Consider the following 20,044-nt stretch of genomic DNA (forward strand, 5'->3'; position numbering starts at 1 on the left):
TCCGTGGGAAGAAGGCCAGTCTGCGGTCGAGTCCCAGTAAGAGTATCCTTGGATAGGATTCGGCTGGGAATTGTGGCTTCCACTCATGATTGACGCGGATGATGTCGTTAACTCACCATAGCTCTTAGGTCGGTAGGTTCTGTTTAAGCCCTCAGAACGCACTGAAACCCTACTACGAAGATCTCTTAGAACAATGAAAAGGAGAGCCGAGATATGGCTTCAGCACGGATTTTGAGCAAATTCCTGGCCAATCCATTCAAGCTACGAACAAGGTTCTAAACCCCAAAATCACGATTGCAATCATCTGTTGAACAGCCTTTATCTCATAGAGAATTCGTGCAAACCAAATGAATGTCGTAAATAAGTATAACAGAGGCATGTAAAGCATAAGGTTTAAGTACAAAACATTATTTAAGAACGGGGGGGAAGGGGCCAAAGCACTACTGCATCTCTGTATTTTCGAAAGAATTGCGAAGATCATTATAAACCGGTGGAAGAAACCAAACAGACCTGAGGTATATTAATCCCTGCCAAGATCAGCAAGTACTCGAACAGCCGCTGTTCTCTTGGACACGTCACTGAACCACTCCTTGGCCCTTGAAGCTTTCTTTTCCATCTCCTCAGCAACCTTGACTTCCCTTATTCTCTCCTCCATAGCCCCCGTGAATCTTCCTCGGAGATCCCAAGATGCCAGTCTCAAAACCTTCCTGGCCTCCCTACTAATCCTGCCTGCTTGAACCTCAATGAACGTATCCTCTTCCTCCCCATCGGCCCGCGTCACAGAGTCCTTCACTCGCCTGCCAACAGTCTTGGGAATGGAGTTTGGTAACTCCAAGACAACGTACGCGGTGAGACCGATGGTAACTGCACCAAGGATAGGCGCGGCCCACTTTCTGGCGGTCTCATTTCCAAAGATATCAGTCACTCGAATGATTCCTTCTATCAATCCGCGTGCACCAATGGCTTGACCACCGACCATCGTAAGGGCGCCCACACCAACGCTCAGAAGCCCCAAAGCAGTTGGTGCAGCCGAGTCGTCTTCGGCCTTTCCGTCTCCGAAATGCAGCCAGAATTGATGATGAACGTCGAAAAGATCCGAGAAAGAGGTCTCAAGCATCTCTGGGCGTTGAGCAAGACTAATTCCCAAACCATTAACGCCACCTGCAACGACGGCACCTCCGGCGCGCCGATGTTTAGCACCTTTGCCAGCTCGTCGAACAGTGCTAAACATGGCCTCGGGCATGAACACTCTCTTGTTTCGTTCAACACCCACTGGCAAATGCTCTTCAGCAAGGTCTTTGATCTTGTCAACGGATTGGCTCGTGATGACTCTGACCTCATCCTCAGCCAGTCTGACTGCTGCGTCGATGCTGGCAAGCAAGGCAGTCCTGACGTCGCGGGCGTAACTCCAAATACCCAAGAGACCGGGGTATGATGGCATGGAAACAGTGCCATTTTCCGCGCCGAGACGTCCCTGTCCTACGCGCTCCAAGGCATCACCCAACACAGACTTGGTCTTGCTCGAAGAATAAGTGGCGCCTTGTTCCTCGACGGCTTCCAAACTCTCCTCCAGCGCATCTCTGCTGCTCTGCATCTTCTCCAAAACAGGCTTAGCTTGCTCCAAGTCCTCCCTTGACCGCTGTAGCTCTGAATCCGCAACAAGAGCATTCGCGCCAGCGAGAAGATCAATGTCAGAGAGGAGATGGACGAGATAAGTCGATGCGGGATTAAGTTTAGATTTCGAGCGTTTGACGAGAACAAATGACCTCAAAGATGACTCAAGGTCGTCGAAGGATGGGCTGGCTGTAAAAGGTTGCAGAGCGGCGGCAGAGTCAACAAAGTGAACAAGATCCTCAGCATCCTCATAGGTGCGAGGGCTGAGCTGTTTGATCTGATCAAGAACCATCCGACGACACTTTTCCTTGTTCTTAATCTGGTCGTACTTGTTAACAACGATGAACAGGTAGGCCTTCTCGTTGCTGGCGTTCCATAAGAATTCCTTCGCTGACAGGGTGAAATGATTCTCGGCGGAGACAACGAAAACGACCACATCAATTTCCTCCTGGCGAGCGAATAAGGCAGTAGTCTTCAGACTATCGCGATTGAGACCGGGGGCATCAATGAGGGAGATGTCAACGACACCGTTGTTAAGTAATGACTCGGAAGGAGCCCGTGTGTCAGCAAGATATAGCTTAAGCACCTTTTCGGAGCCCTCGTTCTCACTGACGATATCCTCGAGGTCGGATATTCGGGCACGAGTAAAGGTCGATTCGTCTTGAATGTTGTAGGTTACGCCGTCAATGAGAACATGGACTTCCTCCACGCCCCCGTTTTCGGCTGCATCATGTACCTCGCAGAACGCGGTAGTACAGGGCTGCTGATCAACGGGCATGATCTCACGGCGGAGAAGAGCGTTCACAAAAGTTGATTTTCCAGCATTGAGATCACCGGTAACGAGAACCTTTGATGAAGTGTCCTCAATACGGAGACGGAGCTTGTCGATATGGTTGAGGGAAGAGATGATGCGATCGTCGAGCAGATTGGCAATGGACGCCTTTTCAAGCTGGGAGACGAGAGAAGCAGCCGAAGTAGAGGAACCGTGGGCACCGAGCTTGAGATCGAGTCGCAAGACTTGGAACTCAGACTGGGGCAAAATGCGTTCTGGTCCGTCCCGCTTCTCTTCTGCATGCATACCCTCTTCACCTGCAGGCTCGGCTGCGTCTGCAATAGACGCAAGAGTAATTGACCGTGTCATACCCTGCCGGGCACCGGAAAGAACGACGTCGGTCTCGGTTGTGGGATCATCTGCGAAGGACAGCGAATGGCGAAGGGATCGTCCGGGGTTGGCAGAAGGGGCCGTATCAACCTGCCCGCGTAACTGAGGGTAGCGAACGACCCATTCGTCCTTGTTGAAGATACGGATATCAGCGAGAATGGATTTGGTTGCGTCAATCGCCTTGACGAGACTACAACCCGGGTCAGTCAGGACAGCGACAAAGACAGAATAGAGGTACTCACCGGCCCTTGTGCTCAATATATGCTTCCTGGACGTCCTCCACCCTTGAATGCTTCTCGCCAGAAAACCTGCTAAATGATGCTGCTCCTTGCACAGGCGAAGATACCCGGGGGAAATACGACTGGGCCATCACGATATAAGCACGAAATTTGGTCAAAAATCGATTGTGGAATGCTGGATTTCCAGCTCGCTGCTATTGGTGACTACGATGTTGCCGCAAAGTTTCGACGGTGAATGAGCAGACAAATTTGATGGTGCCGGTTGGATGCGAAAGGACGAGACATATCTTCCGCTGACTCATGTAGCGTGAGAAATTCCGGGCCGAAGAAAATTGTCACAATGACAACCCATCACACTTGCCTTCACTTATTTTCTGTCGATCATGCTCCGCACAGTGTAAAAGTCTTCACAAATCTCGGGAGAGGGATATTGCTGACCTATACACAGAAAACCCAAAAATGCACGATCCAAACGTGTCTTGGATGCCCGTATGCCCAAGGAAGTGGAAGATGTACGGACAGCAATATTTGTAAAGGGAACGCATACTGGCGAGGTGCTTAATGGTGTAATGAAGGACCTGGTGCGTCAAGGAACTTTGCTGCTCTTCTTCTATTCTAATATATCCTAGATGGCTCTCAAACGACCGGCAGCAGTCTCTTTCTCTAAGAAGAACGACATCCATCCTTTCGACAGCGCCTCATCTTCAACCTCAACGTCATCTCTTGAGTTTTGGGCAAACAAAAACGATGCTTCCCTGTTCTTGGTTGGCCAGAGCAACAAGAAAAGGCCGAACGGTTTGATCTTTGTACGCATGTACGATGGTCGAGTACTGGATATGCTCGAGGTTGGAGTGGAGGAATTCACAGGAATGGCGGATTTTAAGGTATGTCGGCCTGCCCATCTGGAATTTACTGTTCTGACCATTGTTAAGACTCCAAAATCAACGCCGGGGCATAAGCCATTAATGCATTTTGCCTCTGAGCTTTTTGATACTCATCCACGCTTTATGCAACTCAAGTCTATGTTAATGTCGTTCTTCAATGGGGAAGAGGTCGACGAAATATGTCTTCCAGGTATCGAGCACGTCATCAGCATCTCTCTTGCGCCAACACCTCCTTCTCTTAATACCACATCGGATACTCCTACTTCCTTACCAAAAGTCCATTTACGGACCTACACCATCAGACTACTTTCATCAGGTACACGGATACCGCGGGTAGAGCTCACGCCGATGGGCCCGTCATTGGACATGGTTCTGCGGAGGCACGAAGCGGCGGACGCAGAGATGTTGAAGCAGGCTTTGAGGAGGCCGAAGTTGAAAAAGAAGGAAGTCGAACAGGGACTGGGCAAGAAGCGCAAGAACATGGAGGTCGATGAAATGGGCGACTTGCGTGGACGGGTCCATGTTGGCACCCAGGACTTGAGCAAGCTGCAGACGCGGAAGATGAAAGGACTGAAGGACGATGAGGAGCGGCCTGGTAAGCGGAGTAAAACGTCGTCGTGATGTATTTCCTTCTAGATAGCTGGATCTGAGTTGTTATAATGGAAACATCTGTGCAGCTGATCTGTCACTTTCTAGGAAGTTCCAAATGCTCTGGCCCAAAGCTATCGGGCAGCAACTCGCCAAGACTCGTCTCTCGCACGCCGCCTTCAGTCATACCAGACTTTCCTTGGTCCCTCTTGTCGTCTGGTGATTTTGGATAATCTCCAGGTACGAGGAGCACAGGCATGTCGAGGGCGCAGAATTCACGAATGACCTGACGACACGCACCGCAAGGCGAGATTGTAGCCGGTACGTTGCTAAAGCAGACTCAGAATATGGATGAGAGTCATGTAAAGACAAGTTACGTCGTGACGGCGAGCCCAACGAATGATTTAATGCCTTCACTCTGTTGAGCATTCAGCAAGTGATTATATGCGAAAGAGGAGATTGACGAACGACCGCTTTGACAAAGGCCGTTCGCTCAGCACAGATAGTTCCGCCTGTAGCATAGATTAGACCCGACGGCGACGATGACAATATAGCAGACGCACCATAGGATGCATTCTCGATATTAGCTCCCTTGATGATGGAGCCGTCTGCAGCCATTAGAGCAGCGCCGACAGGAAACTTTGAGTAAGGGCTGTAAGAATGCTCCTTTGCTGGAATAGAGATAAGAAATATATTCAACAGAAAGCTGAGAGCATGGTACCCTCGAAGGCAGCCTTGATGAGTGCTTGACGGTCGTCGACGGACAGTGGCCAAACTCGTGTACTCATCGTGGAAGATAGCAAGGTTTGTCCTTTACCGCGATCTTGCCCATTACTACTATGTCTCTCCCTCGTGCCAACTACGACCCCCGTCGTGTCTGCCTCAATCCTTTCCCAGAATTTACCTTAGGAAAGCACCGTCGTACAGTAGGCGTATACATTGCAGGAGCACTGGTAGGTATGCATCATTCGCTGCGCTTGTCTAGTCACAACGCCACCACAGTTTGCTCTTGCCCAATGGACATTCTTTGATGCAGCCATCCTCTCTGCCCATGCAAAGCCGGAATGGGGCGGAGACCCTCCAGTGCATGTAAAATTCCTGGACTGGCTACCAGGTCTCTCGTCGTTGCTGGGCTTCCTCATTGTCAACGTCATCGACAAAGACCGTATCAAGGGCGATGAGGGATTTGGAGACTCGGGAGCTGTTTGGCGAGCTCGTTTGTTCTTGTTCATCGGGTTTGCGTTCATGGCTGGTGGTTTGGCAGGCAGTGTGGTGAGTGCTCAGTTCGTTCCTTGTTGTCGTCCGACTCAAGCTTAGTAGTGTGTCCTGATTCTTAAATATATTCTCGGTGATTACCCTCAGCAGTTCTCTTACTATGGATACGCAAACGTATCCCAGAATATTGCAATGATGCTTGCAGGTGTCGTGTTGTGGATTGCTCAGAGCTCGAGTGGAGAATACGAATACAATTTGACGTTATGAGTAGTCTACTTGAAGCTGTGCGTACAATCTATTTATAACAACCAGCTTGGAGGCTGTTGCAGCGAGCTGCAAGCATGTTATATTATACCTCGGCGCTCGGTATTGACGGCGTCTCCCATAAAGTCAATTTCTATTCGAGCGACGTGAAGGCGAGATGGCACGTATGACTGGTTTTGAGACATTTAGAATCCGAGCGGGAGGGGGACGTGAGGTGCGCTGGCACTACATTTTTCTTTCGATGTCCCCCAGTCCTCCCCTTCTTAATTTGAAGTCTCCAGTTTATCCAGCCACCTGTTCTCTCTCGGTATCATACATCCGAAAAGTGCTTATCATGTGTAATAAAGATCTAATAGTAAGTAAGGTGGTATAATCTCCTGGTCTCTCCATTTTACAAAGCCAGACAGGCCTCTATTCATGACTGCAAAGCTATCATCGCCAGCGCAGCAACAAGTAAAGGAATCCCGAGTCCAACTACTTGGGCTCTCTGTCGCGCCTTGGCATCATCGGGTGACCACCATCGGATTTCTGACCACAGCAGTGGACCAAAGACAACACATGCTGTCCAAAACTGCGAGACGTTGTTAAAAATACTGTGCAAACAAATTCAAAATTCTACATACCACCCGGAGGCTTTTGAAAAATAACATCGGGTACTCGTCAAATTGCGGGGCAATAGATTTCAGTTTTTGGTCTGCTTGGCCCTGGATAGGACGTGGATGTGTGAACATGACCCGAATCGAGTAGAAGGCGACCGAGAAGAAGTGATTAAACAGTAATACGGGTGAAGGGCAGATGCTGATGGCAAGTCAGTGATAGCAGGCCGCTTGAGTAAATGATAGTTTACGCGGATAAGAGGGAGACGGGGCCCCTTAGGCATTCACCGCCTCGTTCAAAGTACTTGAAGCAACCCGTACGAAGAACTGCAAGTTCTTCATCTAAAAAGTGGTCAGCATGGTACCGAATACGAGAACATAAAAGCATACCATCAGCACCGAAAAGGTCATATAATGCTACGCTCAAGATGTTGACAGTTGACGAGACCAGTTTTCGCTGCCAATGCCACTTGCGCAGTACTGCGCGTACAGCTCTCCAATCATCCAGCTTGCTGACACGCGTTAGCAAATTCCGAAGAATGACAACGTCGTTGAACGCTACTGTCATTCCACCGCCAGTCAGAGGATGGCGCATGTTCCACGCATCACCCACGAGAAATACGCCCTCCTTTGCCACAGGCATAGAAGTGCCTTGTAGAACTGAAGGCAAGAAAGAATTGGGCATACGACGAAGACGGTTCTTCTTGAGCGCGTCACGAACAGAATTATGAACAGATGAGGGGAGTTGGGGAAGGATGTTTTTGGTTATATGGGACTATTAATGACTTGACTGAGAATAAATCCCAAGGAAAGGATATAAAAACGCACCTCAAGGTCGGCGGGTATGGGGGCCTTGACGTCGACAAGCAGTCGAGTATCGCGATCACCAATGCGGTAAAGTAGCACCGGACCGTAACCCTTCACGAGCACAACGGTACCATGGTTGGGTATCGGCAACACAGCATCCTCGAGCACGAGACCAACGAAATGGCTCTTCGTTACAGGCTTACAGAGTCGGTCGCCCATCACAGCTCCTCTAAAGTTGGAGAAGCAACCATCGGCAATGACGACGAGGTCAGCAAAAAAGGACTCCTTGTCAGCTTCGCCTCCCGTAGTCAGCCCATCCTTCCTCGTTGCCCGTACGCCGATAACTTGCTTGTTAAAGTTGGCCTCAATCAGGTCTGTGACCGTCGCCTCTATGACCTCGACACCCTCCGCCTTCTTCGCAGCCTCCCGAAGTTTCATGATAAACTTGCCATGGTGGAAAGAACGTCCCTCGTGGCCGTCGGGGTATGGGATATGGACGGTCTTGCCATTGTCGACGACACAGTAACCCTTCACCGGAACGGCATCGATACCATCAAAGCAGGCCTCCAAACCGAGGTTTTTTATGCAGCCGACACCTCCAGGTTGCAGCAGTTCACCGACAATCCGGTCGGGTTCTGCAAGGGAGCGTTCGAGTAAGGCAATACGAAAAGGTTTTTCGCGTCGAATGGTGGATAAGGCATGGGCAAGCGTGCAGCCAACGACGCCGGCGCCGACGATGATAATGTCATAGTGAGTTTTCCACATGACAGTATTGGATGAAGGTCGTCGTTGGTGAATATCACCAGTTCATGATAAGTACTTGAACAAGTGGGCCCACTCAAATAAAATCAAAGGGGCTCGCGGCAATTCCCGCGGCCACAGACTCGACGGTATCCGGACACATCCAGGCCTTTTTCTGGATTATGTGCCCACTTTTTAGTGTGGGGAATCACTGTCACCATTGGCACAGATATGAGATGTCGTTAATCACACAAAAGGTATTGCATCTCAAGATTTTATTTAGAAAAATATACGCCAACACAAAACGCTTCAAACAACCACCTAGAGGGAAGAGATGAACGGCATGGATAACGAGTGATACTTTTTTACTTACTGGCCAGCCCGTAGAAAAGTTGAGGAGGTTGATGCCGAGCTAAAAGAAAGGTTACTATTTCCGTACTGGAGCGCTGAGATGAAGGACCTCACGTAGCTGCCCGATGAGGTGTAATAATCTAAAAGAACGGCATGAATACCGGAATCGAACAAGGAATATACAGTTAACTCACGATAAACAAGGATAGGACCGTCGCTATCTTCGAAAACGTCCTGACCTCCGGGTCCGTAGATCTGTGAATAGATAAGGTAAGCTGCATTCACGACGTCGATGTTTTCGTATACCTCGTCGTGACTCTCCAAGACAAGAGTTCCTCCACCCTTAAGAAGAGAGACACTATCTTCGTCATAATATGTACCAGAAATGCTATGACACCATTGGCATTCGGAGTCTTCATGTGAGAAATGAACCGTTACCTTGTTGACCTTCCAACACGGATGTTATAGGTGCTGGACGTTCCCTCACAGCAGATATCCCAGGACGTAAAAAGATAATAGTAACTTCCGTATTTGTAGATGCTGCTGGCTTCAACGGCACCGTCGTCATCCGTACGTTCAGCCAACGACGTAACAGAGGAACTGGCCGAAAGTCCCGTGGACGGACTGAGTCTGCATGCAATGAGCTAGGATGCAAAAAAATGATTGTTCAAAGACTCACTTGATCAACTTGATACCCGTCCAGAAGCTTCCTAGACTGAGGTACCAGGTACTTCCAGCTAGAATAGATTTAGGATGTATTTCATGTAGAATTAACTGAGAGACGAACAAATAAACAGACTGTAAAGAGAACAGATGAGATTATGACAGCATCTCCGGCAGCAAGGAAACGTACTTGGGGTCAATAGCCTGGAGCATGCTTCGTTAGAAAGTCTCTTATGGAGGGCAGCAACTTGAACTTACATTATAAGTGTCACCAGACGAGGTGGACGTTACGAGACCCTTGTTGGTCCAAGTTCCTAGAAGAGTACATAACCGCAAGGGAAAAGGTATTCGCTGAAAACAACGAACCAGGAGCACCAGTTGTAGAAGTTGCCAGGAAGATAGCCGACTTGACAATGAATTTAACGAAAGAAAATAAAAGTACGGAGTCTCGGACATACATCCTGGGATCCGAAGCTGGATGCGGCGTAATAAAGCTAGAAACAATCAAGGCTGCGTTCGCACTTCTTACCGAAATTCCTTACCCAGAACTTGCTACCGTCATAGTAGCAGTCGGGCGCCCACAGACTTCTAGAATCAACAAATACTGAGTGACAGAAAATGGAGAAGTCTGGTACGAATGCATCTACCCGTTTGAAGTACCCGTGTAATCGTCGGTCCAGCTCGCACCGTCGGGCCACACCAATCCCTGGTAAGTCCACGCAGTCCTGTCCGTGGACGTAGTGATTGAGATACCAGCAGCAGTGGCTGCGGTGGTCGTGAAGGATTTTTAGCACATGAGAGTGTTTAAACTTACCGAATAAGAAGTATTTCCCGTCGCCGTCCTTACAGATAGTAGGATCGTGTGTCTCAGTATAACCAGTGACAGTTCCAGGGCCAACATAGGCACGACCAATACCGGCACATGTCAGCAAGACACAGAGGATTTGAAAGAAAGATAAGGTAAAACGGGAAGTCATTGAGGATAGAACTGTCTGTTCGATGCTATTGAGCCAAGAGTCTGCTGTCTTTTATAGAATCCAGGCTGAGCATCGCTGGCAGAAATTGAGGAGAAATACAGGAGAAACTGGAAGAAAGTATCGAGTTGTCGATATGGTGACCCGGCGTCGGGTCCAATCAAGTTCCAATAGAGCTTTCTCGTCGCGTGCTGGTACGAGGACCGCGTCCACGAGCCGAATTAACTATACCTTCACATACGGAAACGGGCCCAAGCGGGCCGGATACATTATATCCGATCCGAGAATCTGCCTTAGCGCGCTCCGGCTTGCACATAGGCCCCCGTCCTTTGGAAGTAGATTTCTTCCAGCCTCAATTTTCTTTAAGACATCTTTCGTTCTGCAGGTCTCTTATCTCAATCCTTATCTCGAATTAAATCACGCCAATAGCATCATACAGAATCATCGCTTTTTTTATTCGTGAAGGTGGAGATATCGCATCTTCGCAAGTTGCGATCCGATTCTATCCCCCTTCATACGACATCCGCGTGGAGAGCGTGCCTATGCCACAGTGAGAAAAACATTTAGATGAGTTTAGATTGTGATTCTTAGTGTTGCACTTTTAGAATTACCCACTCGGACGATGCCATCGTAAGAATACACGTAAGTTGGAAAACTCTACCGGCCTATCTTCCAGAAGTTCATGGTAATGTATCCATGCTAGCTATCCGGCTTGTGTGGTACGAATGGTCCTGCCTGATGCATTTTCTGCCGATGACAGTTGTTTTAAGGTAGCAGTCTTCATGTGTACAGAGGACACGAAGCCGTTGATAAAATGCGAGTCTATTTTTCCGGTGCATAGTCCGCTGGCCTGACGTTCACGCGCTTCTTAGTCATACCTGCGGTCATGAGTTTATCGGACAAGTTGTCAAATTGGGATCGAGCTTCAGTGTACATACTCTCAGACTTCCATCACTGTATGCAAAGCTAAAGACTGGGGATAAAGTTGTTTGCCCCTTCCCTACCAGTTGCGGAGTATGCCAGTAAGTCCGATGTGCACGCAATACCACAATTCGGGATCCTGTTATGAAATCTTCACAGAGTATGTCGATCAGGATTTACGTGTCGGTGCATCCAGAGCAAACTGTTCGGTTCTCCCGCCTTGGAAGGTGTGCAAGCGCAGTACATTAGGGTACCGAGCGCGAGCGGGACGCTATTCAACCTCAGTGACCCGGATGCATGGCCTTTGTCGAAGCTCAAACAAGTTTCTGATAGTTCATTGCTTCTTCTCGCCGATATCCTCCCCACTGGAATTTTCGCCGCCATTCAAGCATTGAGCCACTCCAAAGTGCTACCCGTACCGGCGGCGGAGCCTTGGCCACCGCACGGCAAAGCGTCTAGTAATATACCAGACGTTTTCCCGAAAGAGAATATTCCAACATTTGCCATTATAGGGCTTGGTCCTGTCGGATTCTGCGCAACCATAAGTTTGCTTGACTAACTAGGAAAACGACAGTTACTTTCAGGATTTAAAATCATAGCCGTTGATCCTATTGAATCTAGGAGGAACAAGATGCGTTCTATCTATTTTGAAATATCTGACTTAGGAGTTAGTCAAGAGATCTTCGTGGTTCAGTCTATCGAGGAAGTAAAAGAAACAGTACATACCTGGACTTCTGATGTGGGGTGTTCTGCCGTATTAGAGGTCGGTCTATCATCATCTGCGTTTACATATGAACCAACTCTTCCCGCTTTCGATCAAGTCGTCGGCAACAACAGCGCTCTCACACTGGCCTACGAGCTTGTGCAGCCATTTGGATCTATGTCCTCTGTTGATGCGCATGGAGTACATCCATTCCCATTGACCGGAGGACAACTTTATGACAAGAATGTATCGTTTGATTTTGGGCGTTGTCCCGTTCGTTCATTGTTTCCTATGGCATTCGAACTTTTAAGTACGTACTTTATTTCGTCCGTTGGTTGTCAATTCATAGTTGATGTCGCTCCACTCTGACAAGTTAAGCGTCAAGACGTATTGGGGGATAGGTGACGAAAGCAGTTTGATTGACAGAATCGTTGGTTTTGACAAGGCAGTGGAGATGTATGCCACGTTTGATAAGGGTGAGGTTGGCAAGATCGTGTTTAACCCTTGGAAGGAAACATAAATTGAGGGAATAGAACGAACTAAAGAACGGCGAGAAGTATACAGAAAATGAAATGATATCCAGAGGCGGAGGGAAGGAAGCCAAATTCAAGCAACCACCTGTACAGAATGAATGAACTTTCCACACATGATGGATTGGAGACACCTTACCGGCCAGCCGCTGGAAAAATCCAATAGGTTGATGCCCAGCTAATAGAGGAATGCATTGGTGAGAATTTAGAAGAGAAGAGAGGGTCATACGCACGAAGCTTCCCGATGATGTATAATAATCTTGGTGAATAATCAATCAAAAAGTCGAAGAGAAGTCAGCTCAACCCAGAGTATACAAGAGTGAAGCCATCAACATCGTCCATCAAGTCTTGTCCTCCAGGACCCACAATCTAATAGTCGACAGCAAGTTGTCCGCAACGCTCTCATTTTATAAGAGTACATACGCTAACATGGATGCCCAGAACCAGTGTTCCTTCGCCAAATGTCAAGACTATACCCGCTTGGTCAACAAAGCCAGATGCCACGCTAGATGTTGGGCTGTGGTAGAATGTCAGCAAAATGCAGGCTCATTGAGTCTGGACCTACGATATAGATCTTCCGATGCGAATATTATAAGTCGATGGCCAACGAGGTGAACAAATAATAGAGGCTTTCATGATTGTATGTGACACTGGCCTCAATAGCGCCACCATCGATTGTGCGCTGGACGTTACGGTATTCATAGGAAGACCACTGGATGGCGAAAGACTACAGCAATGCTGTAATAAAACCAATCAAAGTACATAGTTTGGGACGACTTGCGACTCGACTTTTTTTGACCCCGGTCCGACAACTCCCCAAAGAAAGGTACCAATTGCTACAATCTTGGTGGTACTCAATGGCCACACATTCCAGGCAGGATAGATCCACTCACCTACTAAAAGGCTTTTGTGATATTAGTGCGACAGTATATTGTTGAGACCATGGAGGGGAATTTAATCACGTACTTGAGGTCGATTGCCTAGTAGTGAACAACTATGGGATAGCGAAAGAAGATAGAAATCTCAATACCGACATTATAGTTGTTGCTTGACGAGGTCGATGTGATAAGCCCGTGGTTAATGAAGCTACCTAAAACGTAGTCTCTGGAATACCAGGAGTGACACACCTGGCAAACCGGCCGAAGATGTAGCATAGAAGATCGCAGACTCGAAAGTCGCTGAGGCCGACTATATTTGAAGATAAAATACTTTGTATGTTTTGAGATCCGAAAGACGACGCGCCGAAGTAAAGCTAGTTGTTATCCTTCTCTACAGACTACCGATAGTAACGACTTACATGGAGAATACCGTCTGCGTAATAGCGGTCCGAAGCCCAGCTATGGAACAGAGATGAGCCGCGTGTTTCTTCCAAAAAACCAGTGACCTTAGCCGTGAGGGTATACACTAAAGATAAAAGATCGCCATCCGGTCCGGCTGGAAAAATATCGTTGCACCACCTGAGCGCAATGCGATAGCAAACGCTATGCCATTGCCCTGTTACGATCTTCCGCAAAGATCTTGGATCTTGGCGGTTGTGTGCTATTATTTTGTTTGGAGGACAGCAGCTTTGGAAGCAAATAGCGTGACAAATATTCCTGTTCTCTTCTACGTCCATCATTGAAAATGAGTAGTAAACAAGGCCAGCTGGACAAGGAAAAGGTGCACTATCAGCTTGCGTACAAATGTATACTCACTGATGACCATTGTCAGGGAAATACATCTTTCAAGGCAGGGGATTATGCGATGGCTGTTGGACATTATTCCTCCGCAATTGTGAACGATCGAAAGGATTACACGCTTCCTTTGAATCGTGCTGCCGCATACCTCAAGTTAGGCAAGTACGTTTCTCGATAGACTGTATGGCAAGTACCCTTCTCATGCGCCCACATAGATACGACGATGCGGAAAGAGATTGCACGACCGTTCTATCTCTGAATATATCCAATGCCAAGGCTCTCTTTCGCAGGTCACAGGCTCGTGTCGGGATGGGAAAGCTGAAGGAGGCCGAAGGCGGTTGGTTTGCTTCACCTTACCCGACAGGATACTCAGCACGAAATATCAGACCTTAGAGCTGCGGCGAAACTGGAACCCTCGAACGTGTCTATTACTCAAGAAATAACCAAGGTTACAGATGCCATAAAACGCTCGATTACCATTTCCAAGGTAATTCGGAAGCTTTAACGGAAGAATAATGTTTTTGATTATTCTCAGACTAAACCCATCGATGTTACACTCAATTCAAAACCAACGCGTCGCAGAATTCCGATCACCATCGTTGAGGATACAGTTGAAAAACCATCAGCATCTGGGATTTCGTCTATGTCTGAAAAGATTGAACCCTTTACGCAACCAGTAGCGACAAAACAAACGGAAATACAGCCGATCCAGGCCTCGAAAGAAGTTAGCCCTGTGCAACGTCTCGTGGGCATCGCTCTAACGGTTGAAACGATAGGAACGCACATCTTCGACTCCCCAAGTGACATACACAGAAGCAAAACGGAGCCGAGACGACGTAAAAACTAGCCGCGTGGGCGGGGGGATTTTCAGAAGCGATGGCCCAAATACGATATTCCCCACGAGAGAAGTGACTGTCCCTAAATCCAATGACGCAAAGGCCGCCACCTATCCCATAACGCAAAATTTTCCAGCGTCCACGGCCCCGAAATCGCCTTCAGTTCCTGTGCCCAAAACATTATATGACCTAACAAAGGCTTGGGATATGCATCCGTCAACTGAGGAGCGGTTCCGAATCATCACAGTAGGTGCAATTTGTTTGATTAATGGTAAAAACTGACCTGCTTCTGAAGAGTGTGCCTCCAGCACAACTACCGGTTCTCTTTCAGGCGTCGCTAGAGCCAAGCTTTCTGGCATCCATCGTTGAAATATTTAGGAGCGCTTCCGACGAAGAAAAGAATGCCTCGATTGTCGTCGAATATCTAGACGCGCTGTCAAAGGTTCCCAGAATTGGTACGATTACACTGTTTCTGAGTGAAGGAGAGCGTACGGTACTACGGAGGTTAGTAGAGAAGGTAGGCGTAGATAAAGTGAATGCAGTATGGCGAAAGGTGTAAATAAATCTGCAGTTTCGGCATTTGCCGGAACACTGTCTGTTTAGGACTACAATGAGTTTCCAGGACATCGAAGCAGGCTACTCCCATCCTGCCACCACCACGACTTCGTCCGTGCCAAAGTCGAGCGAGGATGCTGCATTTCTTTCCCTTCAATCGTCGCTTTCCTTACAAGTATTCAAGATGAACGCCAATGTACAGGGCATCCTCAAGCTCGTGGACCAGCTGGGTACAGCGAAGGATTCTGATACTCTCCGAAAGAGCTTGTCTGTATCTTGCTGCTCTAACTTTTCTTCTTATCTGAGCTCTAGAAATGCAGACATGATTTGACGGAGAGCACCCGAGCAATGGCCAAACGCGGCTCTGAGGACCTCAAGAAACTGGCGGTTCAACAATCGAGTCTCGTGTGTAATAGCATGCTGCAATCTCGTTACATACTCACATCATCTGCCTCAGCCTCATCAGCGCACGTCGCTCCAGAAGACATCCCATGACTTCCAGATGTCGTTGGCCGCATTTCAACGGGCGCAGCAAGTTAGCGCTGAACGTCAGAGGACAGTGGTCGAGGGCGTCAGACTAGCAGTCGAAGACGAACACCAGTGCGAAATGGCCCATTAATACCCTGCAATATCTACTGACCATTCTAAGACACGATGATGAGCAGACCAACTCTCCGGAACAACGCCAAGCTCTGCTACTTCAGAACCAACTATCCCCCCATGAACTTGCATATCAGGAATCTCTAATACAAGAAAGAGAAAATGACATTCGGGAGATTGAGACAGGAATACACGAGTTGTCGGAAATATTCCGCGATTTGGGCACCCTGGTTGAACAGCAGGGTGGATTGCTTGGTTCGTTGTTCGCGCATGCCTTGTCATACATCACTGATTACCGCCTCAGACAATATTGAATCCAACATGTCCTCAATAGCAGTCGACACCTCACGAGCGTCCGAAGAGCTCACCACAGCGGCGCAGTACCAACGTAAAGCTGCACGGAGAGCTGCTTGTCTTATGATTGTGCTTGTCATCGTAGTGGCGATCGTCTTATTAGCTGTAAATACACATCCCTTGGTGGCTAACGGAACTGACTGTTGTTTTTAGATCTTGTCGTAACGTCTCTGGACACATGCGTATGCTTTTCTATACCCGCTATTAATTAGCACCTTGCTCTATGTTATATAATATTATTAGTGGACAGTAAGTTGGGGGGCGGGGGGGCTGAAGGCAACTTCACGAAAGAGCGTGGCCCAGGTGCAATGATAACAGCGCGACATGTCATGACACCCTCCCTATCTATGTCTGTCCCTAGTCTAATCTCTTCGTAGGTTTTATACACAGACACCCTTGTTCTATCGATGATTTTATCCAAGTTTACTCGTATCAAAGCGGTATCAATGTGCGAATCTACTTCGATGACCTCATGAAAATTCGTAGAGGTTGTCTGAAAAGCCAGGCTGCGCTTCTCTGACCCAGCTAGCTTGTCCCCTTGTCATCAAACTCAGGTCGCAATTAGCATAAAATGCTCGGAGCCGCATCAGTCAAGCAGTAGCTGAGTGTATGCATTCAGGGTGGAGATTGACCGATCCACGAGGTTTAGCATTACTGTTTATAAATACTATTGACACGCATTGCTCCAGAATAGACTAGATCCTGAGGTTCTTCCGTTCCTTTGGTCTTTCTACTATATCCTTCCCAAGGAGCTCCACCATCGAGATCCAACGTTACGAGGGCTTGCTACGACAGACTGCCAACCTGACTTTCTACCAAGCACCTCGTCCCTTCAGATCCTCAGCAATGGATCCTTCGGTGAGTCGGCCATTTCTTTTCATGATGAGTGTACTTCAATTCTTCATATAGTTTCCGCCTGTCAACTCCTTTCCTCTCGATTTTACGCCAGAAGCGAGGGAGTGGAATACGTGCCTCAACGCTGCTCAGAATGGGAGCACATAATTTCCTATCCGACTTCAAGAGATATACTGAGCATGTTAGTTGACACCTACTCCTTTGTCAAATTGGATAGATGTCGCATTGCATGTTGGCTCCCTATACCTCCACTGATTTTGTTTTGGATGTAATGGAATGTGGTACGGTTCAGCTCCGGAAGAACTGATATGATACCCTCTTTTGGGGTGAGTGTCATAATGTCGCATTCTTCTTGTCAATATAGAATTTCTTGATTCCAGGAATCAAGCTGATTCAGCACGGACGTACACGTAGCATTGCCCATGTACAATGACCATCCAGTCTTGGATGTGGAGGATTGCAATAGTGCTCAGACCACTATCAAAGTGACAATGGACTGGCTGTCGTCGCACCTTCTGTGCGTAGTCTTTTGCACCCTTCAGTTTGCCGGCTTTGTGATCCCTCTCGCAGCCACCGAATCAGTCAAGCAACTACGTGAATGCCATATCGACAAAGTTACGCCCTGGTTTTAAGTTCCACGGAGTTCCTTGATACGCAGCTGGTTTCTTCAGATTAGGTTTTATTCCACGTACACCAGCGTCGCCCCCTCAAAGCGCCTTTTAATGACTTTAACGAACTTTTACGCAATCCCGACTCCTGCATTACGGTCCCGGAAACGTCAAATCTGATCAATATCATGTTGCACGCGGTCTACGACATTTCATGCTCACCTTTCCAGCCCAGCATCGATACGTTAATGGATGCTGTCCGCCTTTCTCCGAAATACGACTTGCAGGTCAAGTACATCTCATCATCATTGCCGTTGTTTGACGACATTCGCCACCGGATGCCGCTATTAACGTACGTCGTAGCCTCGAGCCATGAGTTTGAGGACCTTGCGATTATCGCATCGGTCCACTTCCTTGCTTTGGATATCTCTACTATGAGCGACGAGATGGTCGAATCCATAAATCCCATATATTTAAGGCGCCTCTTTGATCTTCAGACCAGTCGGGTTAACGCATTCAAACGCCTTCTATCTGTTCCTCCAGAATCACACCTAGCGACACCAGAATGTGATTTTGTAGCTCAGAAATCTCTGACTAGGTCCTGGGCATTTTACGCTGATATGACAGCCGGCACAATCGAAAGTACGTTCCAAACACTTGATAGCGACGTTCCGTGCAGGCTGTGAGAGAAGTGCTTGATGTGACGTTAGCGATGATAGTCAGTAGCGGCACACAAGGACGAATCAAGGACCGGGTTGAAGACACCTCGATTCGGGGGGAAAAGGTAAGAAAGACTGGCGTAATTCTAGGCACGACCAAGTATTTATACGTAGATAAGAGTGGAGTGCATAGATAAGCATAGTTCAAATAAAGTCCGGGTTTATGTTACGAAAAAGGAAGTAGAACGGGCCCGTCCGTTACATACGCCCTCCGATGCCTTGTGATCAAGGCATCCCTTCTAATAACAGCCACGTCGACACCTTCAAGCAACATCCCTATAGTTCAACAAGCTGTCGTCCTCTGGATTATCAACATCCATGTCCTGCCCAACCTCCTTCTGATCCTTGCCCTGGCTGCCGGTCTTCTTCTGGAACTTCAAGCCCGCAAGACCACCAGATGATGATGAGGCCGACAGTGTGCCAGTGGTAGGGGCCACCGATTGGGGCACAAAAGGTTTCGCGGCAGCAGATAACATGGGTTTATCGGTGGTAGACATGCTGGAGGCTGTGGATGTGGATGCGGCGTTTGACATTGGTGCAGGAATGGACAAGGGTTGTGTGGGGATAGTCGACTGGTGAGATGGACCAGGGTGGCTATGTGAGCCAGTCTTCAAGGCTTGGACACCGCGGAAAGGGTGATTGATAGCGCGTATGTCCTTAGCCCTCTGCTTGTCGAGCTTCTTCGTCAAAATCAAGTTCGTTTTTCTCTTCTGAAACTTGGTCTCTCGTTCCCTCCTCCGTCTATTCTCCATTAGCTCCCATTCCCTCAACTCCTCCAGTTCAGCCCTTTCTATAGCTGACAACGGTTCGACCTTTTGCGTGGGGGCAACAGGCAGCAAGTCATTGATCTTGATGGTTTTGTTTGGCACCTTCCAATGGCCAGTCGTCTCGTCGACATAGGGAAAAGCCTTTTTCTCCTGTATGGTGAAGTATGGTTCACGACGAGTAGCCTCGACCAAGTACTCGTAACCAAGAGGCATCGGCTGATCGGTGGGTACATCGCCACCCTTCTTCATCACCATATCGGCTAGGATGCAGCAGCGCAAGACCTGAGAGCGGTCCAAGACGACGTCGTTGCTATTCACAAGGTTCTCAATTGTCAATTGCTGGGGTGTCACCTTCATGGCATCGAAGTCATAAGGTCTAATGTTGATGATGATCTCCGGAGCCATCGCGTGTTTGTGTAGGCTGCGATGAGACAATGAGCACAAATGAGGGGCGTCAGAGTGCTTGGAAGGGAAGTGTGGCGAGATTTCAGGTAAGTCTCGCCATTTATCCTTATCACGCCATCCCAATCTGACTAGATCCGTGGTCAGTGAGCCAATGAACATCTCCACGCCCTTATCTATGTTCTCTATCTGAGACATGGGTAATTGTGATATGGCCTTGACACCCAAGATGTCCAGATAATCTTGGAGCGCAGCTGTGTAACTCTGAGCATCGCTATAGGGCACCCAGGTCTTATCTCCGGATGCCCATTCAACCTCAAAGATGGCGCCTCGTCCTCTTCCTCTGTGAGAGATTATTCCCTTTACCTTCCATTCATTATCGGTCTCGGCAGTGAGGCCAATCTGACTGTGAAGTCTCCC

General features: G+C 48.3%; 13 protein-coding genes across 13 annotated transcripts; 7 read left to right on the plus strand and 6 right to left on the minus strand.

Annotated features, from left to right (window-relative positions):
- Nucleotides 1-267: 267 nt before the first annotated feature.
- Nucleotides 268-3,192, minus strand: BT62DRAFT_958137 (transmembrane GTPase fzo1). The gene is made up of 2 exons (XM_043188439.1): nucleotides 3,019-3,192; nucleotides 268-2,966 (listed from the first exon to the last, which is right to left on the minus strand). Exons 1-2 carry the CDS (start codon nucleotides 3,144-3,146, stop codon nucleotides 521-523), a joined length of 2,574 nt encoding a protein of 857 aa, XP_043032700.1. The 5' UTR covers nucleotides 3,147-3,192; the 3' UTR covers nucleotides 268-520.
- Nucleotides 3,193-3,371: 179 nt separating this feature from the next.
- On the plus strand, nucleotides 3,372-4,757 carry BT62DRAFT_977005 (Brix-domain-containing protein). Its single transcript, XM_043189256.1, has 4 exons — nucleotides 3,372-3,412; nucleotides 3,464-3,596; nucleotides 3,645-3,899; nucleotides 3,948-4,757. Exons 1-4 carry the CDS (start codon nucleotides 3,399-3,401, stop codon nucleotides 4,518-4,520), a joined length of 975 nt encoding a protein of 324 aa, XP_043032701.1. The 5' UTR covers nucleotides 3,372-3,398; the 3' UTR covers nucleotides 4,521-4,757.
- On the minus strand, nucleotides 4,585-5,612 carry BT62DRAFT_977010 (cytidine deaminase; the record flags this gene model as incomplete). The annotated part of the gene is made up of 5 exons (XM_043189257.1): nucleotides 5,209-5,612; nucleotides 5,051-5,158; nucleotides 4,956-4,999; nucleotides 4,865-4,905; nucleotides 4,585-4,816 (listed from the first exon to the last, which is right to left on the minus strand). The coding sequence occupies exons 1-5, from the start codon at nucleotides 5,273-5,275 to the stop codon at nucleotides 4,585-4,587; spliced, it is 492 nt and encodes a 163-aa protein (XP_043032702.1). The 5' UTR covers nucleotides 5,276-5,612.
- Nucleotides 5,301-6,105, plus strand: BT62DRAFT_939203 (UPF0220-domain-containing protein). The gene is made up of 3 exons (XM_043187678.1): nucleotides 5,301-5,440; nucleotides 5,490-5,759; nucleotides 5,808-6,105. The coding sequence occupies exons 1-3, from the start codon at nucleotides 5,327-5,329 to the stop codon at nucleotides 5,967-5,969; spliced, it is 546 nt and encodes a 181-aa protein (XP_043032703.1). The 5' UTR covers nucleotides 5,301-5,326; the 3' UTR covers nucleotides 5,970-6,105.
- Nucleotides 6,106-6,228: 123 nt separating this feature from the next.
- BT62DRAFT_1081735 (squalene epoxidase-like protein) lies at nucleotides 6,229-8,139 on the minus strand. The gene is made up of 5 exons (XM_043179701.1): nucleotides 7,391-8,139; nucleotides 6,953-7,337; nucleotides 6,814-6,904; nucleotides 6,590-6,764; nucleotides 6,229-6,537 (listed from the first exon to the last, which is right to left on the minus strand). The coding sequence occupies exons 1-5, from the start codon at nucleotides 8,132-8,134 to the stop codon at nucleotides 6,382-6,384; spliced, it is 1,551 nt and encodes a 516-aa protein (XP_043032704.1). The 5' UTR covers nucleotides 8,135-8,139; the 3' UTR covers nucleotides 6,229-6,381.
- A 233-nt stretch (nucleotides 8,140-8,372) lies between these two features.
- On the minus strand, nucleotides 8,373-10,303 carry BT62DRAFT_958155 (glycoside hydrolase family 43 protein). Its single transcript, XM_043188440.1, has 15 exons — nucleotides 9,939-10,303; nucleotides 9,772-9,889; nucleotides 9,667-9,712; nucleotides 9,583-9,618; nucleotides 9,491-9,530; nucleotides 9,383-9,438; nucleotides 9,315-9,328; nucleotides 9,249-9,259; nucleotides 9,141-9,198; nucleotides 8,900-9,091; nucleotides 8,768-8,849; nucleotides 8,656-8,716; nucleotides 8,576-8,601; nucleotides 8,484-8,522; nucleotides 8,373-8,431 (listed from the first exon to the last, which is right to left on the minus strand). Exons 1-15 carry the CDS (start codon nucleotides 10,099-10,101, stop codon nucleotides 8,420-8,422), a joined length of 954 nt encoding a protein of 317 aa, XP_043032705.1. The 5' UTR covers nucleotides 10,102-10,303; the 3' UTR covers nucleotides 8,373-8,419.
- BT62DRAFT_983480 (GroES-like protein) lies at nucleotides 10,235-12,242 on the plus strand (the record flags this gene model as incomplete). Its single annotated transcript, XM_043189787.1, has 11 exons — nucleotides 10,235-10,262; nucleotides 10,588-10,648; nucleotides 10,704-10,740; nucleotides 10,802-10,817; nucleotides 10,869-10,938; nucleotides 10,971-11,120; nucleotides 11,179-11,477; nucleotides 11,505-11,564; nucleotides 11,604-11,786; nucleotides 11,841-12,032; nucleotides 12,124-12,242. The coding sequence occupies 11 exons, from the start codon at nucleotides 10,235-10,237 to the stop codon at nucleotides 12,240-12,242; spliced, it is 1,215 nt and encodes a 404-aa protein (XP_043032706.1).
- Nucleotides 12,243-12,261: 19 nt separating this feature from the next.
- Nucleotides 12,262-13,232, minus strand: BT62DRAFT_939208 (uncharacterized protein; the record flags this gene model as incomplete). The annotated part of the gene is made up of 6 exons (XM_043187679.1): nucleotides 13,146-13,232; nucleotides 12,818-13,095; nucleotides 12,676-12,769; nucleotides 12,486-12,621; nucleotides 12,392-12,430; nucleotides 12,262-12,340 (listed from the first exon to the last, which is right to left on the minus strand). Coding segments are annotated over exons 2-4 (235 nt in total), but the record flags the coding sequence as incomplete, so codon positions are not given.
- Nucleotides 13,233-13,839: 607 nt separating this feature from the next.
- On the plus strand, nucleotides 13,840-15,688 carry BT62DRAFT_773219 (uncharacterized protein). The gene is made up of 8 exons (XM_043182234.1): nucleotides 13,840-13,911; nucleotides 13,963-14,090; nucleotides 14,144-14,265; nucleotides 14,315-14,415; nucleotides 14,464-14,652; nucleotides 14,705-15,010; nucleotides 15,060-15,586; nucleotides 15,640-15,688. Exons 1-7 carry the CDS (start codon nucleotides 13,876-13,878, stop codon nucleotides 15,321-15,323), a joined length of 1,146 nt encoding a protein of 381 aa, XP_043032708.1. The 5' UTR covers nucleotides 13,840-13,875; the 3' UTR covers nucleotides 15,324-15,586; nucleotides 15,640-15,688.
- On the plus strand, nucleotides 15,375-16,426 carry BT62DRAFT_914347 (t-SNARE; the record flags this gene model as incomplete). Its single annotated transcript, XM_043183906.1, has 5 exons — nucleotides 15,375-15,586; nucleotides 15,640-15,724; nucleotides 15,777-15,919; nucleotides 15,969-16,174; nucleotides 16,224-16,426. The coding sequence occupies 5 exons, from the start codon at nucleotides 15,375-15,377 to the stop codon at nucleotides 16,424-16,426; spliced, it is 849 nt and encodes a 282-aa protein (XP_043032709.1).
- A 1,378-nt stretch (nucleotides 16,427-17,804) lies between these two features.
- On the plus strand, nucleotides 17,805-18,422 carry BT62DRAFT_914353 (uncharacterized protein; the record flags this gene model as incomplete). Its single annotated transcript, XM_043183907.1, has 1 exon — nucleotides 17,805-18,422. A coding segment is annotated over one exon (618 nt), but the record flags the coding sequence as incomplete, so codon positions are not given.
- A 553-nt stretch (nucleotides 18,423-18,975) lies between these two features.
- BT62DRAFT_773311 (uncharacterized protein) lies at nucleotides 18,976-20,044 on the plus strand. Its single transcript, XM_043182235.1, has 4 exons — nucleotides 18,976-19,100; nucleotides 19,240-19,445; nucleotides 19,497-19,713; nucleotides 19,760-20,044. Exons 2-3 carry the CDS (start codon nucleotides 19,331-19,333, stop codon nucleotides 19,640-19,642), a joined length of 261 nt encoding a protein of 86 aa, XP_043032711.1. The 5' UTR covers nucleotides 18,976-19,100; nucleotides 19,240-19,330; the 3' UTR covers nucleotides 19,643-19,713; nucleotides 19,760-20,044.
- Nucleotides 19,823-20,044, minus strand: BT62DRAFT_849462 (uncharacterized protein; the record flags this gene model as incomplete). Its single annotated transcript, XM_043182467.1, has 1 exon — nucleotides 19,823-20,044. A coding segment is annotated over one exon (222 nt), but the record flags the coding sequence as incomplete, so codon positions are not given.

Source organism: Guyanagaster necrorhizus (assembly GCF_019112545.1).
Source record: "Guyanagaster necrorhizus MCA 3950 unplaced genomic scaffold BT62scaffold_86, whole genome shotgun sequence".
Taxonomy (NCBI): domain Eukaryota; kingdom Fungi; phylum Basidiomycota; class Agaricomycetes; order Agaricales; family Physalacriaceae; genus Guyanagaster; species Guyanagaster necrorhizus.